Here is a 24,061-nt window from a genome sequence, read left to right on the forward strand (position 1 = left end):
CATTAATGGTCCATTATTTTAATTTAAACTTAGATTCTTACATCAAAATCAATGACCACATCAAAGCTCTAGCAAAGACAATAAACAAAGACACTAAAAACAACCACATAATATTTAACCCGTGGCCCATTAGTGACCATGTGATAACTTTGAAAATATTACTTCATATCACCACCAAGTCAATCCAAAACCATTTCTTACTACACCATCAAGTGTACTAACAAAATTATCAACTAATTAGAATGGTTTGTAATTAGATCATGACATTTGATTCGCCAAATTCACCGTCTTGAAAAGACGAATTTGTAATTGAATGACTCATCAGCCAACAAAATTTGAAAAACCAAGAATTGAGTTGCACCATGAGCTATGTGTCAAAAAGTCTATCTTCTTGGCACACGTTAATCGGTCAAGGATAATTTTTTTGGACACCCACCCCGTGATATTTAGTAACTATTAGGAATTAAACGTCCGAAAAGATTAATCTTTTTTGTAGTGATTCTAATTGCATATTTTATCAACAAACTAATATTTTTATGTGTTTTAAGTCAGCATTCTTTTTAGCTATGTTTGCCAACAGCCGGGGCCGGCACTGTAGCTGGAACGGCACTGTTCCAGCTACAGTGCCAACTGACAGGTTGCAGCAAAAATTGACTTTTTCATATTAAAATTTTTTTTTTTTTTAAAGCAAAATATTTTTTTTTAAAAAAAAAAGAGGAGAAAGATGGGGTGGTTCCAGCCACCCCTTGGCCAAAATGGGGTGGCCGGACCACCCCATTTTTGGCCAAGGGGGTGGTCGAGCCACCCCCAGATCGGCCAGTCGACCACCCCATTTTTGGCCAAGGGGGTGGCTCCATCTTTCTCCTCCTTTTTTTTTTTTTTAATATTTTTATTTAAAAAAAAAAAATTAATTAAAAAGTCAATTTTTGCTGCTGGCACTGTAGCTGGAACAGGGCGGCTCCGGCCGTTGGCAAACATAGCTTTTGTATTTTCTTCTGCTGTCATATTACTTGGACACTAAGTTGAAGCTTCTTAATAGCCAAAAAGGTCAACTATAGGATCGACTGAGGAAAAGTTTCAGGCCACGTGGAATATATTTTTTCTTTTATTGTTATGGATTTGCACTCATTTGACCTTTTAAGCCATTTGTTTATTGTTATAAATTTCGAGATTTATGTAATTAAAATAATACAAAAGCATTGCAATAATACGTAAACTTGATTCTCAACAAAATAAAAATAAAATAAAAGTTAGCTTATCACATCTAATAATGTGTGAAAATTCTCATAAAGAACACATAAAAAATTGATGTGGTACTGCATATATGCAATTACAATTTATGGGGAGAAGTATTATTAGCTAATTCATTGGGATTATAAGAAGCACAAATTCTTCTATCACTTTTTCAAATCTGTTATTGAATTTGTAGTACCCTCATATCCTACAAATTTAATGATGAATTTTTTTAAAAAAAATACGAATAGAGATGAACGAAAAATTGACGAGAGATGAAAAAATAGCATTACTTATTCCATTAAGTTATCATTTCAGAGGGGGAGGAGACATAATACTAGTTATTAGCACATACATGCTACAAGTCTCTCTTATATCCTTCTTGAGTCTCTCAAAAATGATGTGGCTATTAAAGTTTTCATTAAACTTGTGATTGATTATTATTGAATTTTGATCAAATGATGATTTTAAGAGCCATATCATTGTTGAAGGGACTTATGAGAAATATAAGAGGGACTTATAGAATTACTAGTTCAGCAATAACAATTCATAAATGAAAAAAGTGTAAAAGACACGAAATGACAAAAATTGTTTAAAATTTAATGTCGTTGCATTTAACGGTGTAAATGAAGTTAGATGATTGACACGTTAACACGTCAAATTTAAATCATCAAACATCATTTGTAACAACGTGAAATCTTAATAATCAAATAAGTGATCATATCCCTTTCAAATCCGGAATAATAAAGGCAAACTGATTAAGGTGTCTTATCATAAACATCCTTATCAGGGGACAAAAATTGAACATATTTTCTACATGACTCCATCAATTCCATCAAACACTTGTCTCGACTCTTTAACAACGCCCCAAAAACCAAAACCGAATTAAGGCCTTAGCATACAAGCTAGAGATGACAGCGGTGATAGCACTGTCATAGGGGTGGATAACTCTGCCTTTTCGGCAAGCTGGAAAGAATTGTCGTTTCGTTTACAATTTCACATGCCCTTTTTTTTTTTTTTTTTAAATTATTTTTCTTCACGGAGATAGTACGTTATTATTTGAGAAAATTCTCTTGAACTACTATATGTTTTGAAAAGATTATTATTTTTATTTTAATTTCAAAAACTCTCAATTTAACTTCATGAATTTTCAATTTGATTCAATTAACTCACATCCGTCAAATTCAGCCGTTAACCCTTCACGAAAATGACTAAAAAAATCAAATTACTTTTTGATTTTCGTTTTTTTTTTTTTTAAAATTTGAAATTAAGCGTAAATTTAGAATTTTATAAACAAACCAGGAGTACAAAAGGTTGTTTTATTACTTTTACCGTTTAAAATCTGATGGAGGGTACATTGCATCAAATTGAAAATTTGTGAAGTGAAATAGAGAGTTTTTGAAATTTGATAAGTCTTTTCAAAATACGTGATAGTCCAAAAGTCTTAAGAACATTTCTATTGAGCTCTTTAAATTTGGCTTTTCTTTTAAAATTTGAAAGAACTGAGTCATTTAACAAGCTTTCTACTCTATTTCAAACTTAACTTTGATCAACAAAGCTCTCCAAATGGTAAATACTAAGTGATAAAAAGTGAAAGTTATTTAGTTTTTTAATCTTATATATCCATTTTCCTTTTCTCTCTCATCTACCAAAAAATAATAATAATAATATTTAACTAAACTAGAGGAAGATATATAGAGTTTGATATTTGATTTATTTTAAAAGTGACTCTTTAAATTTAAAAAAGTGAATTGTTCTCTTCAAATTTAACTTTTATTTGAATAGCTTAAGATGGATTTCAAGTGAAGTTTCTCTTTATATATAAAATATGGAACGACATATCGTTTGGTTACGAAGCCTTGGTTATATAAAAAAGATCACGTGCTAGAGGGAAGAGTCGAAGGAGAATCAGACACATTACCACATTGCCACCCGACAAACGTCACACGATGTGGTGGACGTTAAACAAGTATATTCAATCTACTTGAGTCTCCACCTCGATTCCGCAATATCTATATGCATTTCGCGGGCTCTGCTTATCTACTCAACCTACATTGTTACTTGCATCACTCACCATCCTCTAAACCCTTTCCACGTGTGCAGCATAAAAATATTCGGAGAAACTATTGATGATGTTCTTTGACTTTTGTTGCTTTTTTTGTTTTTTGTTTTTTGTTTTTTTTTTTCAAAAAGAAAAAGTATTAAAAAAAAACTTCCAACACAAAATATTAGAAAATATGTAAAACCCTATTTTTATTTTTAATAGAGTTTTCTTTTACGCTAATTTAGAAGAATTTTCTCTAACACAATTTATAAAAATATAATGTGCTTCTTGAACATGTAAAAAATTTATATTTTTTTAATAGCATGGACATTATTTGTATAAATTTTATTAAATAAAAAAATGTACTTCTTACATGCTAAATGACATATGGCATGGCTTTCATTCAACCTAGTTTAAAATAAATCTTTGTTATTTTACTTTTATATCAAATTATAATATATATTTTTTCAAATAAAAAGCAAAAAGCATTATCAAATCTCTATATTTATAGTTTTGACAATTTTTTTTTAGAATCTAACATCATATTTATCAATTAAATAATCATTGTAAATAAAAAATGTTTAAAAAATGAAAAATATTCAGATGAAAAAAATAATGATTATGAATTAAAAGTGGAGGATCTTGATCCAAATTTCTCTGCGTGTAAACAGAAGGCTTTGAATGTGACCGAGACGCAGGGAATTACAACCCAACACAGCTTTCATGATATGTCGCGAACTGATAAGTACAATGACCTATCACCTCGTTGATAAGGAAGTTGGCATCTCACTGATAGGTCGGTGTGAAACTGAAACCCTGCAAAACGCATCGAAGAAAGAGAGAACAAGTCGTCTCTCCTTCTCTGCTTTATCTTTTTCTATTTTTCCCTTGGCAGCTTTTTCATCCACAACTGGTCTTGTTGAACGACAGAGCATGGAACCACAAACCCTAGAGGCCACCACTCTCAGCACTACAGCCATATTCCCACCATAAAACCCACCAGACTCCAAAAAACGCCGTCGCACGGACTTGAAAGCTCTGAATTTTCCTCACCAACAGCTCTCTCTTCTCTGCTAAACCCTATCTTTGCAAAAATCTCCAATTTCTTTGACGTTGAAGTCCGGGGCACGTTCTGTGGGGGCGAAAATGTCGTCTTTGAGCAGAGAATTGGTGTTTCTGATTCTCCAATTTCTCGAGGAAGAGAAGTTCAAGGAGACAGTGCACAAGTAAGATTCTTCTCTGTTATTATTGTTGTTATTTTTCCTTTTCTGGGTGTGTTTTTGGGTTCTGAATACGGTGTCGTTTTGGGGGCATAGGCTGGAGCAAGAGTCGGGGTTCTTCTTCAACATGAAGTACTTCGAAGAGCAGGCTTTGGCCGGAGAGTGGGATGAGGTCGAGAAGTACCTCTCTGGGTTCACCAAAGTCGACGATAACCGGTACTCCATGAAGATCTTCTTCGAGATCAGAAAGCAGAAGTATCTCGAAGCTCTTGACAGGTACTTCAATCTTTCTCTCTCTCTCTCTCTCTCTCTCTCTCTCTCTCTCTCTCTCTCTCTCTCTCTCGGTATTTATATGTGTTTATGCTCTATTTTTTGGTTCATGTGGGGTTTTGCTTTGCAAATTAAATTATAAAAATATGTGCTCAGGCATGACAGAGCGAAGGCTGTAGAGATACTAGTGAAGGATTTGAAAGTTTTTGCTACATTCAATGAAGAACTGTACAAAGAAATTACTCAGCTTTTGACCCTTGAGAACTTCAGGTGATTTTTTAATTTAGTCCGTCTATGTTGTATTGAAGTTGGGTTGTGTTAGATACCCAAAAAAGAAGTTGGGTTATGCAAAAGGGATGGATTTGATGGTTTTGATACAAAATTATGCAATTTGAGACGTATTGAAGTTGGCCTTTGGTTAACGCAGGGAAAATGAGCAGTTGTCGAAGTATGGTGATACTAAATCGGCTCGAAGCATAATGCTGGTAGAGCTTAAGAAACTTATCGAAGCAAATCCTCTGTATCGAGAGAAGCTTTCTTTTCCCCCTTTGAAGGCATCCCGCTTGCGAACTCTTATCAATCAAAGGTGAGTTTAATGTTTTTGATGTTCCATTAATAAATACCAATAATTATCTATAAATTGCATTATTGCGAGATGGATACAATAAATGTTTCCAACCAATGAGATTGGTTCTTTTTGGTATTTACATTAGTATAGTGTTTTGTGGCGTTGAGTCTGATCAATGTATGTTTGGGTCCTGAAGTATTCATTTATGGTTTATGCAGCTTAAACTGGCAACACCAGCTTTGCAAGAACCCAAGGCCAAATCCTGATATCAAAACCTTATTCACAGACCACACATGTTCTCCTGCAAATGGGGCGCGTGCACCTACTCCAGTCACTCTTCCAATTGCAGCTGTTGCAAAGCCTTCAACTTATGCTCCTCTTGGAGCACATGGTGGAGTATGATCATAACTGTCCCAACGACTCTAAATTATCAATTTTGATGACCATCTTTTTCTGGTTCTTACCTGGGATGCCTTTTGTTTTGTCATATATGTGTAGCCTTTTCCACCAACTGCAGTGTCTGCCAATGCTAATCCTTTAGCTGGATGGATGGCGAATGCAAATCCTTCCTCATCTGTTCAATCACCTGTTGTTGCTGCTTCATCATTACCTCTTCCACCCAATCAAGGTTATGTTTTCATTGTCATTGGAGCTACCATTGTAGCACTTGCAAATATGCCAAAAATTAAGACACTGAGTGTACTGAGTTACATCTATTTTTTAATAATGTTTGTTGCCAAGTTTCTAATTTTGAAACACAATGTCAAATACCAAAGTAGTTTCTACTTATTCACCTCCCCACAACTCCTTTCCCTGTTGAGTTGGTTTGCGACTGGGTGCCTGATCATTTTTTTTTTTTTTTTTTTTTTTTTCAATTAACAAGATCATTATTTTTTACTGGGTGCCTGATCATTGTTCTTTTTTGTCCAGCATTGCATACAAACACGCCTCAGCAACTGTTGAAATGACTGAGCATCTGTTTTTTTTTTTTTTTTTTTTGTGTGTGTGTGTGTGTGCGCGAGCATGTGAGCACTGAAAAGGATGACCAGACAACAGAACCTAGTTCTAATTCTTTGCATTTTCCCATCGGTATTAGCTCACCCAGTTTACTTTTTCCTCATAACAGTCTCTGTTTTGAAGCATCCAAGAACATCTTCAAATGCTCTTGCAATGATGGATTATCAAAGCACCGAGCACGAGCAACTAATGAAACGTCTGCGGTCTGCACCATCTGGTGATGAGGTATTGCTATACAGAGCTTGGATTTGTTTGCATGCGGTTCTGGATGCTTTGTTCTGGGTTTTGTGCTTGTGCTTCTGAATATTTTCATTGCTTCTAATTATGATGTCTCTTATTTTGTGTATTCAGGTCACATATCCTGCTCCTCCCCAACAAGCTTCTGCTTCACCTGATGAGCTACCAAGAACCGTAGCTTGTACCATTCATCAGGGGTCAACTGTGATAAGCATGGATTTTCATCCTTCTCATCAGACATTACTTGCTGGTAAGATAAATGTTAACAATCCAGAAAAGTCGCACCTTAAGTTAATATCGATTTAAAGTTCCACCTTTATGTTTAAAGTTTTGATGTAGCTTCAGTCCCCTGTGTGACTTGATGTATATGTTTTGAGTAGTTGGCTGTAGCAATGGTGAAATTGCACTATGGGAAGTTGGGCTGCGAGAGAAGCGGGTATCGAAGCCATTCAAGATATGCGATATGGCTGCTTGTTCTGTGCTATTTCAGGTCTATATCTCATCATCAAGTTAAAAAGCTTAAACTCAATTTCTTGAATTACATTTTTAAACATTTTTTTTTAAAGTATGGATGTTGATGATTGCCAGACTATATATATATATATATATATATATATATATATATATATATATATAGTAGTGTAAAAGGCTGATACTGTTACCATCGCTACTCTGATCTTTTGGTTGGTTACATGAATCTTTACATAAGCACTTACTAAGATGTTGCTATTACATAAAAAAAGTCTTATCAAAAAAAAAAAAAAGATGTTGCTATTACATATCCTGCTTCCATAAATGTTACCACTGCTGCTGCTGTAGCAAGTACTCTTAGACCCAATGATGCAAAGCATTGCATCACTCTCAAGGAACAAGGGGATAGAGAGATGACAGGCTTATTTTGTTGGAATACCACATTGTTGCTAACTTGATTTTTGACAAATGAGAGATTCAACAATTGCAGCCACCATTTGTTGAGTAATGCGGATTGGCATGTTTATTTAGATCTAAAATCAGCCCCTTGTGTCTCTAAGGAATAAAGATGGATTGGAATCAAGTGCTGGAGAAGGGATTGAGGCATAAACTAGCAGCAAGAGAGGAAGAGGGTCAATCATGCATTAGATCATTTAACTTACTTTTCATCAAAAGAATATTGGAACCAACACCAATACAGGCAGAATTCGTAAACAGGATTTTGAGCCCTCAAATCTGAGCTAGAATTTCCTCTTTAAAAAAATTGGAATTCCTTCCCATGACACACCCAAACAAGGATTTTCTTTGACAATTTAAAATTCTGCAATGTGCCCAAGTCCGCCTACAGATACTATACCCTCACACACTCAGAGAATTACTAAATAAAGTTTCAGCCAACATTTGTGATTTTTTCTTTCCCTTCCCCTTAGAGATTGAGTGAGGTTCTTGCAAATTTGATAGCTTAAACTAGCTCTCTAATTTCCCTTCTTAAATTCTTCAATTCTCTAAATTATAGATGGATTACATTATCCAGTATTACCATTGCTGCTACTACAAGCCTTTCTATTACATCTGCTGTGACTACTTCGATTTAGTTCAAGAGATATATGACTCAAAAAAATAAAAATAAAAATAAAAATAAAAATCAAGAGATCTATGTATAAACTATTTGGTTGTCCACATAAATCCTTCTTCTTTTTTTTCCTCAAAGTAGGTGCTCAGTAAGGCTTGAACTTTTGGCCTTTCTACTTTAGTACTTCTTAAGGGAGACTAACTTTTGCAGCCATTGCTACATCTAATGCTTGATCAACAAAGAGAAAGCATTCTTCCCTTAGTTTTCATTTTTCAATCTTATATGTGAGTTTTTCCCCCCCTTAAATTGCCAACCTTTTCATATTTGTCCAACGAGAGCTTTGCTGAGTTATTTGGAACTGACACAATCACTTTGGATATATCATAGTGTTTGCATTATTATTGGTGGGAAGCACTTTTGCTAATGAAATCAACTAAGCTTTGTTTAGGCCTTTCAGGTTGAATTACCTGCATCCTCCCCTTTCATGCTCTTTGTTCACTTAGGTTTTGAGGAAATTGATTCTTCTTATTCTTATGGGCTTGCCTTCCTCCCGTGCAAACCTCAGTACTGTTACTACTATTACTCTTCAATAATATCAGTGTTTGTTTTTCCAAACTTTATGAGAATTTTTAGATCAAATTGTTCCATTTGTGGTTTCTGATCATGATTTCTACCTGATGGTGGAAGAATTGGAAGCAATTAAAGGCTGAATGTTACTAATTAAGAGTCCCTTACAGGGTGCTATTGTCAAAGATCCATCAATATCTGTCAGCCGTGTATCATGGAGTCCTGATGGAAATTTGATTGGTATGTCCTCTGAAATAAATCTAGCATTAATCAGTGTTTATTTGTGCTTCTCTATAGTGCTTCTTTTGTTGTTGCAGGGGTTGCATTTACAAAACATTTGATACATTTGTATGCTTACCATGGGCCCAATGATCTCCGCCAGCATTTGGAGGCATGTGTCAATTCATTTTTTGATATTTATCCAACAAGACATGATTTGCAGTGGCAGAATGATGTTAGCTCTCTGCTTTCTTGCAGATTGATGCTCACGTTGGCGGTGTGAACGACTTAGCATTCTCATACCCGAACAAGCAATTGTGTGTGGTAACTTGTGGAGATGATAAGTTAATAAAGGTAAGGACAAGAAAGAAGCAGGTAGTGCATTTATTTTTGTTCACTTGATGGGTTTTTCCTTTTCACCGAATTTATAAGAAATTTATCAGGTTTGGGATTTGGCTGGAAGAAAGATTTTCAACTTTGAAGGTCATGAAGCACCTGTTTATTCTATTTGTCCTCACCACAAAGAAAATATTCAGGTTAGACAAATCATCTGATCAAAGTTTCGATAGAAATTATTAACATGCAAATTATAAGAGCATTTTTTAATGGATGAGCTTAATTCTTTATTCTTTCCGGTAATACGATTTTTACTGCAATATTGGTGATTATTCAAGAAAAGACTGTGTGTATGCTGATATTGCTAATAGATTTCAGAATAGCGGAAGAAACAATGACCAACATTGTTACACCTAATTGATGTGTATTCCTTGCAGGGTACTGCATGGAAGATAGTGGAATAAGAGTGTTGTACTTTTTATTTTGTTCCATGCCTTGCATTCTGTCAATATTATTATTGGAACAAAACAAGACTGAGATAAACATATTTTGACTTAACAAAATGATATTGTTGCTTGTATTTGCTGTTGCATTAAAGATGTTTACCTCTCAATTCATGGTTTCTATCCATATCTTTGCAGTTTATATTTTCAACAGCTGTTGATGGGAAAATTAAGGCGTGGTTGTATGACAATGTGGGCTCCAGGGTTGACTATGATGCTCCTGGACAGTGGTGCACCAGAATGCTCTACAGTGCTGATGGAAGCAGGTAAGTGAATAGCAATATTTTAGTGGTAATAAGTTATCATTTTTTATTTGTGTTTATCAGAAAAGGTATAGGATCTGCTTCCCGCAAAAATAGATATATGAATTGAAAAATCTGTCCTGCCTCAAATTTCAGATTATTCTCTTGTGGGACGAGTAAAGAGGGGGACTCTTTCCTAGTTGAATGGAATGAAAGTGAAGGAGCAATTAAGAGGACATATTCTGGGTTTAGAAAGAAATCTGCTGGTGTTGTGCAATTTGACACAACACGAAACCACTTTTTGGCTGCTGGTGAGGAGAACCAGATAAAGTTTTGGGATATGGACAATATTAATGTTCTTGGTAGTACAGATGCTGATGGTGGGCTTCCAGTGAGTATTGAATATTGTTTTCATTAGAACATACATTATTTTTAAGTCTGTTTTTTAATGTCATCATTGGGATAACTGCAGAATCTTCCTCGCTTGAGATTCAACAAGGATGGAACTATGCTAGTTGTTACTACGGCAGACAATGGTTTCAAGATTCTTGCAAATGCTGATGGTCTCAGAACCTTGAGAACAATTGAAACCCGATCTTATGAAGCATCCCGAGCGCCGACTGAGATGAAGGTTATCTTCCACCCACATGCCAAATCCCCCCGCTCCTCCTTTTGCATGATGTATTTTTGCTTAGAACTTGCTTTATTGCATGTTCATGGATCAGGTATCTAGCTCTGCGATGGTTGGAAATATCAACCCGGTTATTACTAAAGTGGAACGCGTAGACAGAAGCTCTCCTGCCAGGCCTACTCCTATCATTGTATGCCATATTAATTACATTAGTTAAAGCTTAGGGTTTTCTTCTGAGCTATGACTTGATGACTATTGATTGGCTCGAATGAACTTGAAATATTTAATGTACAGTTTTTTTTTAACGGAAAATATAACTCATCCACCTTTATGGGATTGAACCCATGAACCTGTGAACTCACTGTTCACTGATTGTTCATGAGTAGGAGATGGATGCCATTCGGTCCAAAGACCAAATCTACAGCTATTGCCTTTTAGCGAAGAGATTTGGTAGCCATAGTTGAATGTTGCAGTTTAATTAAGTTGTCTTCTAGGGTACTGAATAATTTTGTTTTATTTGCATTTAATTCTGATAATTGTTGTAGAATGGAGTGGATCCTATTAGTAGAGGCGTAGAAAGGCAAAGAAGTTTAGATGATGTATCTGATAAAACCAAACCTTCGGATCTGGTTGAAATTGTTGAGCGTGTTCAGTGTCGAGCGGTAACCATGCCAGATAGCACAGATCCAGCTAACAAGGTTATTTATTTATTTCTGATTTTTGTATTGATTTTAATTTAATAAGTAGATATAATTCTTCTCCTGGCCATCAAGTTTATAATTGTAAATGGCTTCATTTGCTTAAAGGTTGCTCGGCTTCTTTACACAAATTCTGGTACTGGCATTCTTGCACTTGGTTCAAATGGAGTTCAGAAGCTTTGGAAGTGGAGCCGCAGTGAACAAAACCCCAGTGGAAAGGTGATGGATTTATACCTATAAATATACAAACGTACATGCATATGTACATGATGCATGATTGCATTTAATGTCCTGTTAAGCTGCATAATGCATACATTACCTGTACGCATTATTTATTTCTATATTCATAGTTTATGTAGAATACTTGCAGCAAATTACCATGAAGGATTTCTGACTCCTTATTGGGTTTGTAGGCCACTGCCAGTGTTGTTCCACAACATTGGCTACCAAGTAGTGGTCTTGTTATGACTAATGATGTCCCAGAGAATTTGGAAGAAGCAGTTCCCTGTGTAGCACTCTCAAAGAATGATTCCTATGTAATGTCTGCCTGTGGTGGAAAAGTTTCATTGTTCAATATGATGACTTTTAAGGTAAATTAGTAGCACTAAGACGCAAATATGTGCGTACTTTTGTGGTTTATATAATCATCATCAGCTTCTGTATGAGCTGTATGTGTTGTGAATTTTTGGTGTACCATCAACTAAGTATGTATTTTGGGGTGAAATTACTTTGATTTGCAGGTGATGACTACTTTTATGCCACCTCCACCAGCCTCAACTTTTCTTGCCTTTCATCCTCAAGATAATAACATCATAGCAATTGGAATGGAAGACTCAACCATTCACATTTACAATGTTAGGGTGGATGAGGTAATTAATTTAAGCAAGCATCTTCTTACGTCTCATATATGGATTTTAATTGCTTTGTTGATTGTCAGTAAGAATTAACTGCTCTGCTATTAGGTCAAAACAAAACTGAAAGGTCACCATAAGTGTATCACTGGTTTAGCTTTTTCCACCAATCTTAACGTCCTGGTTTCATCAGGTGCTGATGCTCAGGTATGTTGCATCCTTGATTCTTCTATGTCATCCCTACCTATTACTTATCTTATGTTTTTTTCTTCTGTCTTTATCATTTTTATTTTGCTTATTTATGATTTTTGTTACTTGTAAGTGGGGTGGTGGTCTGATGTGTCTTGAAATGAAAGGTTCAAGTTGTATAGATCAATAAATATCTGTTTGTGCTTAGAGACTGTTGTTTTTTTTTTTTTTTTTTTACTGTTGACAGGTGGTTCTTTTGCCCTTATGATATGCTACAACCCATTTAATTGTTGGTATTGTATCAACGAATGTTTTTTCGCAGCTTTGCTTTTGGAGCACTGAATCTTGGGAGAAGAGGAAATCAGTTACAATTCAACTGCCTGCTGGAAAGGCGCCTGTTGGTGACACTAGAGTGCAGTTCCACTCTGATCAAATCCGCTTCTTGGTATGCCATGAGACGCAGCTAGCAGTGTATGATGCTTCCAAGATGGAACGCATTCGGCAGGTAAGAGATGTAACTTAGATAAGTAATTTATGTTCATAGGTAATTAAGTGGGCAACAGTCTCCTAACATGTTCTTTAACTGCAGTGGGTACCACAAGACGTATTGTCTGCACCCATATCTTGTGCAACGTACTCCTGCAACAGCCAACTAGTTTATGCTAGTTTCACTGATAGTAATATTGGAGTTTTTGATGCTGATAATCTGAGATTAAGATGTCATATTTCTCCATCCGCATACCTATACCAGGCCTTGTCAAACAGGTATGGCTTTCTGCTACTGTACCAAACCACCAATGGACTGTTATTTATCTGGTGCGACAATAAGCATTATGTATCTGTTCTTTTGTATGTTTCTACTTATGCTAAATGCTTATTTAAAAGAAAAAAAGATGTCACCTTTTAGGGACAATGACTAGCATCCTCCCATTAGTCAGTTTTGCTGAACTAACGCCCATTCATCATGAATTATATATTGATGTTTAATTTTATCTATGTTTCACTCTGACAGCCAAACTTTATACCCGGTGGTTATTACTGCACACCCTCAGGAGCCAAATCAGTTGGCTGTTGGACTAACAGATGGATCTGTTAAAGTTATAGAGCCGTCAGACTCCGAGGGGAAGTGGGTAGCCACAGTGGCCGTTGATAATGGAATACAGACCGCTAACAATCCTGCTTCCTAGCAGCTCCAAGTTTGAAAAAACATGTGCATTATAAAATCGTAATTTATATTTTTATTAATGTATAATATATAACTAGTAGGGTGGCTATTCATGTAAGCCTCACCAAATGTGAGCATAGGAAAATGGGTTAAAGCAAGATAAGTTCATGTATATTCTGGAAGAAGAGATCTTTAATTATTTCTTGAAATGTAAGTTATTTTTCTGCCCCCTTCACTGCGTTTTCCGTTTGTATTCGACTGTTGTTTTTATTTTTCTTCAGGTATAAACTTACAGATTCAAGCCTCACCGGTTCTTAAATGATGCCTAGGAGGGTTTTTTCCTTGTGAACCTATCAGCCATAATATATAATTGAATTTTTATTTGTTCTTTTGTTTCTTTGTCGGAATTGCTTTATTCTGTCATCACTTCGTCTTTCGAATCCTATATTAGCTGTAATGATATCGTGTTAAAAGCATACATATCATGGAATCTTTTTGTCTCTCCTTTGAGACAAAACTCTTTTACGGCGATTGCATGGCTGGAGGAAGAAGAGACCAATATATATATATATATATATATATATATATATATATATATACTTTTATTTTTTCCCTCTTGTGGCTCGAGGGTTAGCTGAACAATCACAAGCATGTAACAAACTTGCTCATCAAGAATTAAAAAAAAAAAAAAAAAAAAGCTACGAGGATTTCATGAACTCCCAGTACACCAGAACTTCACTGCAGATATCGTAAACTGTATCTTTCTAGTCCTTTTTGGATCTATTTGGGACTGACTTGTTATGTAAAGAGGGCGCAGGCATGCACTAGCCGCACATCTGTAACATCATATACAGAGAAATGAGAATGAAAGCTTGAAAGTAATTCGATCGATTGAAGGAAAATCCAATTATGGGTGATCGAATGGAAATTGGATACAAAGAAAGCGCTACTTATATTTGAGCTATCACGTTAAAATAACTAGTTAATTTGAAATTTTTTTATAATCATTGAGAAAGTTTAGTTTTACCTAATAAATAAATAAGCAACATAGGACTGAATTTCTCAATTTTTTAATATAAGACGAAAGTATTACAAGTTCAAACGGGTGAATTAATGCGCTGGGATTGGCAAAATTCGGTAGCTTTTAACCTAAGCCGTGTTTTATTAAAGTAGATTGGAAATGGAATAGTAGTTTGTGATAATTAATATAATGGTGCCAAATCTAATTATTTGGCTGAAGGTGAACACGCTTTCCCTTTCAATGTCAAATCTTCACCGGAAACTGCTTTTTCCAGTTCCTTGTATTATGATTGTCGAAGGAAACAAAAGATAGCTAGCCACATGTTGGTCATGTAGGCCTTCTACTTCTGCAGAAGACGTTTGGTTCGTGGGGTCTTGGCTAAGGAAAACGATAACACAGAAATGTGCAATTATAGGGCATTTGCTTGGTCATGTGCTTCACCCTTAGCCTGCACATGTTTGTTCATTCAATATTGTCCAGGTAGGTGGTACGCACACCTGATAGCAGAGCTTTCTGCCACTCAATTTTCATTCTGCAGGAATGATGTGTTTATGTTAGTCTTTTCTTGAGAATATTGGTCTTCTTTTTTTTTTTTCTTTAAATCCCTGAACTTTCACCAAATTTAACAAACTTCTCAAACTTCAAAATCTCTCAATTTAATTCCTAAACTTTCAATTGCAATCAATTTGGACAATTTCGTCATATTTTAAACCTTAAATAACATTTATACCCCTGGCTTTTTTATAAAATTCCAACATTACCCTTAATTCCAAAATGTTTTTTCATTTAAAAAAAAATGAAAATTAGGAATATTTTAGTCTTTTTTAGTATTTCTAATGACTAAATTTGACGGAGGGGTTCAAATTGAGAGCAATTGAAAGTTCATGAGAGTAAATTGAGAGATTTTGAAGTTTATAAAGAGTTTGTCAAATCGAGTGAAAGTTCAGGGGTCTTCAGTGAAGTTACATTTTTTATTTATTTATTTTTAACATAGAGAAATGCTACACGCTTTCACTCTCAGAGTCTCAAGTGAACTCTTTAACGTGACAGTGAAAATTATCATTAAATCCGAACTAGATTTAATAGTGATTTATTCAAAATTTAATAAAATTTTTTACTACAATTTTGAAAATATGCTCGTAAGACTATGTGCAGCATTTCTCTTTTTTTTTTTTTGTATGCCTCACACTAATGGTTTTAAAAGTTGAGAAGAACATATGCATGCATGATTTATATACAACTGTTTTTTGAATTCTTTCTAGCATTAATCTTAACGACGAAGAATTTAAGTACAACGTTCGGCAAATACAGAGCTTCTTCCATATGAACTAGTCCGTCCAAAAGATTAAGCACTTAATTAACTAAAACACATGTCCGTATACTTGATCTAAGCCTGCATAATCCTTGGCATAAACTATAAGGAAACATCAAACACATATATTTTCATTGTTTCCGTCCGTAACACGTAGGCTTTAGCTTTTGCCATTGTTTCTGCATTCAAATCCTCAGGAACCTTCGAATTATTAAGGTGGGTTTTTTTGGGGGTTGCTTAGCTGCAGCTGCTGACCCCATTCACAGTACTTCACACTGCCCGACATTGACATGTACTACCACTTTTCTCCATGCGACATCAACAATTAAAGTTTTCTCAGCCTTTTGGGGTTTGGTTATATAAAACTCAGACTCATATATATATATATATATATATATATGAAAAAGCTATAGAAGCTAATAATTCATAAAAATTTCGTAAGACTGAAAACTTTTAAAAGGTGCTTCTGCTTCATATTAAGGTGTCTAGTGGGGCAGTAGAAAGAAGAAGCAAATGATCATGACCATTCTTCTGTCACATACTTCATTAATGAAAATAATGTACAATGATAATTAACCCTATATATTACGCATTTTCCTTCTCGTATCATAAATCCCGACAATAAAGATTAATTTTTAATGTCACGTCATTTTAATCGAATAACAATTTATTAAATAATGTAATTTTTACTGTCATTTTCTCGTATAAATGCAGTCTACTGATGCAGAAGACGAGCAGTTTTTCTACTGCAAGTTGGGGTGTATTTCACGGGTGTTTCACCTCTTTGATTCGATGAACCGAACCTTGGATTGCCATTGGTCCAGCTCAGCAAAGAAAACTCAATAATTTACGACCAAGCCCAGAGAACATCAATGCGTGTGTGTGCGTTGTGTTGGGGTTATGTTCTGTCAAGTGATTGACGCCAGGCTGGCAGGTTGGGCATGATTGAGGTGGAACCCACTTTCCCCATTCTTCTCTGTCAACCCACATGCGGTCTCAATGCCCCATGCACTCCGTCACTTACTTTTATTCCCTTTATTCTCCGTCACCCGCAGTTCACGAACTTTCCCATACCACCCACAAAATTTGACTACGTGTCAAAATGGGTAAGCACCTAAACAGGAGGACAAACGGCTCTAGCAGAGTGCCGCCAGCACGGTGTCATGCAACTTGAGGTCACTTTATCAAATGGTTTTCTCATTTTGTCCTTGCACTAATCGATTCTTAACAAATGTAAGCAAACAAACACGCACTATTCCAACTCTCTCTCTCTCTCTCTCTCTGTAGAGCTCTGTGGCTCTCTCTCTCTTTAATGGAGGGCCGTTTCAAACAATTTTGTCGGCGAGAGACGTTATTAATCATATAGAAAATAGATGATAATTACCAATTAGTGCCAATAAGTATTATTGTATTCTTTTTGCACTTTGCTGAGCTTGATTTTTGCCTGTGTGCATGGAATTCTTTTCATTTTTACGGTGCGGTTGTTTTCCCTGCCATATATAAGCATTAGTTTTTGGTGTCATTTACATAATTAATGCTTAGAATAAGCATCTACGCTTACACAGAGAGCTCCCCTGTTTTGTGGGTGGTTCCTCTTCCTCTTCATCTTCCTCTGCTTCTTTTTGCTGTTTCTCTGCTGCGATTTGTTTGCTTTTGGTGTTTTTTGGGCTTCAGCACCTGTTCTTGTCTCTTTGGTCACTGCTTCTGAGGCTTTTGTCCCATGAAGATGATAGTAAGTACGTTTCTTTTTTTCTTAGTTTGTTGTATTTTCCCTTTTGTTTTGTTTGTTTTCTTTTGCCGAATCTGGAGCTTACAGAACTTGATTGTTTGAGTTTGATTTTTGTTTCCGATGTATTTGGTCAACTCTTCCTTTTTTGTTGGTGGGTGTTACAGATTTTTTCTGTGATCAATGGTTATAAGTGGGAAATTCAATTTAAATCAATCTATCAATCTTTCGATGCGTACTAATGCCTTTTGTTTTGTTCTAGTATTTCTATATAAACAAATGATCCTTGGTGTTTGATACATGTTATAATCAGTTTGTCATAATCTTTTAGACATCTATATTCAGTTGGTTTTTAGTCCAATCATGATTGCTTGAATTTCTCGAAGTATGAAGTTTTTCAAAGTTGTTTATTTCTTGTGTTTTTCAGTTTGGAAACGCGCATTACACTCGTTTGTTTTTATGACACTACAAGGGGCAGCATATTCTAGCAGCGTGTGTGTTTTGTGTGTGTGTGTGTCCTTTATGGGTTTGGTGAAAATTGTTTAATTCTCTTTGGAATTTCATTGATACTCTTTTTTTATAACGGATTTATATGTTTTATGAAATTCATTAATGGGGTTTATCCTTTGACCAAACTTTTCATTTTTGTTTGTTACCCTTATATTCGTGTTTCTCTTTAATTTCTTATTAGCAATTAATAAATTTTTAATTATAGAAAGTCAGTTTCTTGCGTTTTTATTTTTTTTCCCCGCCTTGCAGGTGGCACTGCTCTTGCTGCTGGCATTGAGCAATGCTGTCAAAATTAATGGAGAAGAGAGTGATGGACAGTGTGATCATAAGTTGACATTGGATCCAAGACCACACAGTGTATCCATCTTGGAGTTTGGTGCTGTGGGAGATGGTAAAACATTGAATACCATAGCCTTCCGGAATGCCATTTTCTATCTCAAATCCTTCGCTGACAAGGGTGGTGCCCAGCTTTATGTTCCTCCGGGAAGGTGGCTTACAGGAAGCTTCAATCTTACCAGCCACCTTACACTCTTCTTGGAAAAAGGTGCCGTCATTCTTGGATCTCAGGTACTTATTTATGCTCCTTGCGTTTTCTCCACTTTCTTATTTGTTTCCTCTTATTTTTGGCTTTTGCATTGGTGTGAAGATATGGTGCAAGAAATACTTCTTACAACGTGAGTGATTTTTGTTAGCCTTGGATTTTCTCACACGCTTTCATTTGTTAAGGACCCATCTCATTGGGAAGTTGCTGATCCCTTACCCTCATATGGTAGAGGAATTGACCTTCCTGGAGGAAGGTATCGAAGCTTGATAAATGGATATATGTTACAGGACGTGGTGATTACGGGTATATGTAACTTTAAGTTTCTTTTGCTATTGAAATTCTATTCAATAGATTGCTATACAAATGCCATATGACTAACATGACGTTATAGTGAAAATCAGCCAATAGTTTTTCGTTTTTATAAGCTCTCGTTGATCCAAAAACTGATTTTCATTGTCACGTCATTTAGTTATATAGCAGTTGTATAACAGTTTACTAAATAACTTTTCATTTTTCACAAATATATTATGAGTAGGCTGTGCCTCATATGAGCATCCTTGTTTACTGCACTAGGTGATAATGGAACTATCGATGGCCAGGGCTCAGTTTGGTGGGATTGGTACAGTTATCATTCTTTGAACTACAGCCGGCCCCATCTTGTGGAATTTGTATCGTCTGAAAATGTAGTAGTTTCAAATCTTACTTTCTTGAATGCCCCTGCATATTGCATCCATCCAGTCTATTGCAGGTTTGTTTTAAAGCCCTGGTGGCTGGTATACGACTGTTTTCTAAAATTTGAATCAATTTGCTAACAATTGGAGGTAATTGGATTTATAATATTGGATTCCATGCAGTAATGTGCAAGTTCAGAATGTCTCGGTCTCTGCTCCTACTAAATCTCCTTACACCGTTGGTATAGTCCCAGGTCAGTATATAAATTTTGCCGACTCTCGCAGCAAGTACTTTTCTTCATAAATCTATGTCTTGCCCATTTGGCCATCTCTATTTTGTTAATTATAGAAAACAATTACTTAAGAGTTTTCTTATTTAAATTCTAATCAAGCAAAAGGGCCTGGAAAAATTTTTATGGGGTCAAAATAGATTTTTTATTTTATTTTATTTTTTTATTTTTATTATTATTATTTTTTTATAACGAGGAATCCCTCTAAGATAGGGCCACTACATTTATCCACCCTTGTCGGGTAACTTTGGACCTAGATAAAGCCTCCCCTCCACACGGATGAGCTGGCCCCAAATAATTGTTTACACCTAAAGGGATTCAAACCTTAGACCTGATGAAATGCCACCAAAATCAAGGCCCTCACCTCTTGAGCAAACCCCTTGGGGTTTATGTGGTCAAAGAGTAATGCTACACTTCCCAAAAAATTTCTCCAAAATTTGCTCCCCAAATTATGTGTCACAATCCCAAAATAATAGATTACATAGGATTGTGACACATCATTTGGGGAGCAAATTTTGGAGAAAAATTTGGGAAAATGTGGCATTTCTCGTGGTCAAAATAGATACTTGATGTTATCTCATTCTAATTCCTTACTGGGTTGCTTGGGTCTTGTGTTAAACATGCAAAGTTGTAGTAAAGATTGTTTACTCTCGATCTTTTGTCAAGCATGATATAAAAAGAATCATAGACATGTAATTATATGGTTTTTCTGTTATGATTTGTGAGAGAAATTGGATCTTGTTGGAGGTGTAGTCCAGGGGGTCTCACAAAGCTACAAGGTTGGCTTGTAGCCCTTTGGTAAACAACAATCAGGAGAAGACTGCATTAAAATAAAAAAAATTAAAAAAGAAACACATTATAAATGTTTCCTCGACATTTGAATTGAATTTTATGAGCTCTGTTTGGGATTTTAAAACACTTCTAAAATTTGAACAAGCATTGTGTAGGTAGCGGAAGTTCTTTCCATGGAAAATGAGGGGACTTTGTTTGAGCATAGTTGATTTTTTGCATGGGGTTCCAAACCTATGTAAATAAATAAATACATAAATACATATAGTCTTTCTATGCGTGTGCGTGTACCCGTTTATGTAAAATAAAAACAGATACTAGATCATAAGTCATAACTATATACAAAAGTTACATGTCTATAAAATCATCCATAAAATGAACTTCTTTTTCGAATACACAAGTTTTAGTTTGCTATAGACATGTACAATTGTAGAAAGCTATATCATCTAGCCATCTATGGTTGAAAAAGTCATCATTGAAGGAGCCATGATATAAAAATTAATATTTTTATAAAGATTTTAAAATTTTTTGGGGTTGCCAAAGACCCCCCTCCCTCCCCCCCAAACTACTAAGGTAGTTCTGCCCCTGCTCATAGTGATTGTAGTCAATTTGATAATGATCGAGTGGCATTGCTTCTTCGGCATGAACCAAGGAATCCCCTTGTATATGATGAGAAATAGACTTGTTCTATCGACATAATCTCAAATTAGACATACTTTGCAATTAAAATCAACTTCCTCCTTTAGTCGATTCACAAATCTCTCTCTCTTTCTCTCATTTCAGGTTTATTATTTATATTTTGATATGATTGCACAAGAAGCTATTTGCTTAAACATGTTTGTATTGTGTTGCGCTTTCAGATTCTTCTGATAATGTGTGCATAGAGGACTGCGTCATTGACATGGGCTATGATGCCATTGCACTCAAGAGTGGTTGGGATGAGTATGGTATTGCTTATGGCAGACCCACCACAAACGTACACATCAGAAGGGTCCACCTGAAATCATATTCAGGCTCTTCTCTTGCTTTTGGCAGTGAGATGTCTGGTGGCATTTCTAATGTGCTTGTTGAGCAGGCCCACATATACAACTCATTGAGCGGCATTGAGTTCAGAACTAGGAAGGGCAGAGGTGGTTACATTAAAAGAATCATCATATCAGATGTTGTAATGGAAAGCGTCTACGTTGCATTTGCCGCCACTGGTCAGTGCGGCTCCCATCCAGATGACAAGTATGATCCTAATGCTCTCCCTCTTTTGGATCATATCACCTTGCAGGATGTGATTGGCACAAACATCACAATTGCTGGAAGCTTTACAGGGATACAAGAATCTCCTTTTACTTCTATCTGTCTCTTCAATGTCTCCTTATCAATTACTTCTGGATCTCCCACTTCTTGGGTATGTTCCAATGTTTCTGGCTTTGCGGAGTCTGTGTTCCCTGAACCTTGCCCTGACCTTGAGAGCTCATATTCAAATTCTTCCTTGGCTTGCTTTTCCCTCATGCATTTAAATGGAAAAGCCGCGGCCTTATGATACCATTCCTTCATTCTACAACCTTACTCTTCCGTCTTCAGCCTCACCACCTTACAATGAGGAAAAAACTGAATTCTTCTACCATTTACCATTTCAAATTTTAGGCCACATTCTTTTCCAATAAGACACATGTTTACACTATTTGTTTCTTCATCCCCTATATTTGCATTCCTGCGTGCTTCGATGTGCAGCTTATTTGTACAGCTTCATTTCTTCATTCATGTGTAAGGAAATTTTTGGTAGTGATGGTGCAGAGGTACTTTGATGGTGTTAGTATTGCAGTGTAATTTCATTGTAAAATGTTTACTTGATGTGGAGTGATCATGTCAAATAAGATGGTAGATATGAAAGGAAATTTCAAAAGCAGCCATGTGATTGAAATGAAGGGTTTTTGGTCATCAAAGTAAAAGATAGAATGGATGAGTTTATTACTTTTTACTTCTTTCCCCTTGATTCTCCTTGCCCATGTCTCTTCTTCTTCTTTCCTCATCATATCTGATATTATTTTCTTTCCAATTGTGACTATTTAAATTCAAGCTGGAAAATAGAAATCAACGTCTGGTTTCTTGGTCTTGACTAATAATTCTGGGCAAATGTACTAGAGCAGAGACGAAAGAAAGAAAAAAAAAGGTGCGACAGCGAGAAGGTAGATAAAAGAAGCCAAAATTCTGAGACAATCAAGATTTCAAAAAAGAAAAAAAAAAAGAAAAGGGAAAGTTCATTGAAAACATTGTCTAAATACTGTCTAGCTCTCTAATGATTGTCAGACAAGTGAAACTAGTATCCCCCCTCCAAAAAAAAAACCAAGGACTTTCTTCGTTTTAATCATTTTTACTAACAATAATTGTTGGAAGTCCCACATTGCCTGAGTATTAAAGGAGATTGACCATTTATAAGGGTAAGAGGAAACCTTAACTCTTGAGCTAGTTTTTGGGTTGAGTTAGGCCCAAGACCCATTTCTAATAATAACTGAAAAGAAAAATCCTAGTATGAGAAAACAAGAGTATATTTTGTTACAATATTAAGTGTTTCACGTGGCTTAAGTGCAATATGAACAATGTGTATTTATGCCATCGGTATTCCAATTCAAATTTCAAGGGTGGATTCTATCTAAAGTTTATGTCATTTATATTACAAGTGTCCTACATTTGGTATCAAAGTCAAGTACAATGTTGAGTATAGAATCGAATGCAGCTTGTCGAGTATGAGATTGAATGGGTTGTGGTTTTGTGATCGAGTTTTGGAGGAGTGACCTATATGTTAAATTAAAATGCTTTAATATTATGTATGAATATAGTATTAAGCCATTGAATACTGATAGGTGAGTGGAGTCACCAAAAGAAAATTGACGACTATCAACTCAGTGTCAATAGAGTGAGTTGTCGTAGACATCGGCTACAGAGACTTAATTAAAAATTTTTCTAAGTTTCAAGTAAAATTCTTTACTTCAATTAAGTTGAGACTTAATGGTCAAGCCGTACTCAGTCCTTAATGAATTTCATGACCTGTTTCTTTATTTTATTTCATTTATCAATAAAATATCCTTATTTTTATTTCTTGAACGTTACATTGCCCCTTTGTAACTCGACCATAAAGTCACAACCCATTCAATCACATATTTGATGAGCGACACCCAACCCCATACTTGATGTAGTGACTAACTCTGATATCAAGATGCCTAAGAGCTTATATAAAATAGTTAATGTTGAGACAGTTATCAACCCTGGTAGTAACTTGTTTCAAAGCCTGCTAATAACGAAAAATGATCAATAGTGACAGACCGCGAGATAAGGGGTGTAGCGGTTGTGCTACCTCCGATGCCTGAGTGAGAGTTTAATTATGACAAGAGTAATAAAATAAGGAAATAATGAGCAATAATAACTGAGAATAATAAGAGTAAGAGAATGAGTACGTATCTGTATCATAAGATGACTCCTCTGTGAGTAGGTGAACTCTAGTGGGACTCCCACTTGACTCCCTTGATTTGTGGGAGTGGCTGAAACCGATATTATCCTTTGAGATCATATGGGAAAGTTAAGCAGATAGGATATTATGTATTTAAACTCCTTTTGTGAGAGATTTAATTAGTTACTCTCTGATTTGGAATGTAACTCCCTCATTGGGCTGTTTG

General features: G+C 35.6%; 2 protein-coding genes across 2 annotated transcripts; both read left to right on the forward strand.

Annotated features, from left to right (window-relative positions):
* The first annotated feature begins 4,111 nt into the window (after window positions 1-4,111).
* On the forward strand, window positions 4,112-13,763 carry TPR2 (TOPLESS-related 2). Its single transcript, XM_059587194.2, has 25 exons — window positions 4,112-4,503; window positions 4,594-4,773; window positions 4,924-5,037; window positions 5,195-5,353; window positions 5,554-5,731; window positions 5,834-5,963; window positions 6,462-6,577; window positions 6,704-6,839; window positions 6,970-7,079; window positions 8,870-8,939; window positions 9,017-9,090; window positions 9,177-9,272; window positions 9,362-9,454; window positions 9,896-10,023; window positions 10,156-10,390; window positions 10,472-10,630; window positions 10,725-10,820; window positions 11,176-11,328; window positions 11,437-11,547; window positions 11,742-11,918; window positions 12,069-12,197; window positions 12,291-12,386; window positions 12,691-12,873; window positions 12,958-13,133; window positions 13,381-13,763. Exons 1-25 carry the CDS (start codon window positions 4,424-4,426, stop codon window positions 13,553-13,555), a joined length of 3,354 nt encoding a protein of 1,117 aa, XP_059443177.2. The 5' UTR covers window positions 4,112-4,423; the 3' UTR covers window positions 13,556-13,763.
* A 3,382-nt stretch (window positions 13,764-17,145) lies between these two features.
* On the forward strand, window positions 17,146-22,368 carry LOC132166147 (putative polygalacturonase). The gene is made up of 6 exons (XM_059576924.2): window positions 17,146-17,598; window positions 18,352-18,669; window positions 18,829-18,949; window positions 19,220-19,394; window positions 19,501-19,571; window positions 21,257-22,368. The coding sequence occupies exons 1-6, from the start codon at window positions 17,587-17,589 to the stop codon at window positions 21,928-21,930; spliced, it is 1,371 nt and encodes a 456-aa protein (XP_059432907.1). The 5' UTR covers window positions 17,146-17,586; the 3' UTR covers window positions 21,931-22,368.
* Window positions 22,369-24,061: the final 1,693 nt, after the last annotated feature.

Source organism: Corylus avellana, chromosome 2 (assembly GCF_965113065.1).
Source record: "Corylus avellana chromosome 2, dhCorAvel1.hap1.2, whole genome shotgun sequence".
Lineage (NCBI taxonomy): Eukaryota > Viridiplantae > Streptophyta > Magnoliopsida > Fagales > Betulaceae > Corylus > Corylus avellana.

What these genes read in the sequence shown, in the direction of transcription:
- LOC132166147 (XM_059576924.2), top strand. An exon ending in CCGTCATTCTTGGATCTCAG is followed by an intron (nt 18,670 to 18,828) that starts GTACTTATTTAT and finishes TCATTTGTTAAG; the next exon opens with GACCCATCTCATTGGGAAGT. An exon ending in CACCGTTGGTATAGTCCCAG is followed by an intron (nt 19,572 to 21,256) that starts GTCAGTATATAA and finishes TTGCGCTTTCAG; the next exon opens with ATTCTTCTGATAATGTGTGC.
- TPR2 (XM_059587194.2), top strand. Translation starts at nt 4,424, where the DNA reads ATGTCGTCTTTGAGCAGAGAATTGGTGTTTCTGATTCTCCAATTTCTC. An exon ending in TTCAAGGAGACAGTGCACAA is followed by an intron (nt 4,504 to 4,593) that starts GTAAGATTCTTC and finishes TTGGGGGCATAG; the next exon opens with GCTGGAGCAAGAGTCGGGGT. An exon ending in CTGCACCATCTGGTGATGAG is followed by an intron (nt 6,578 to 6,703) that starts GTATTGCTATAC and finishes TTGTGTATTCAG; the next exon opens with GTCACATATCCTGCTCCTCC.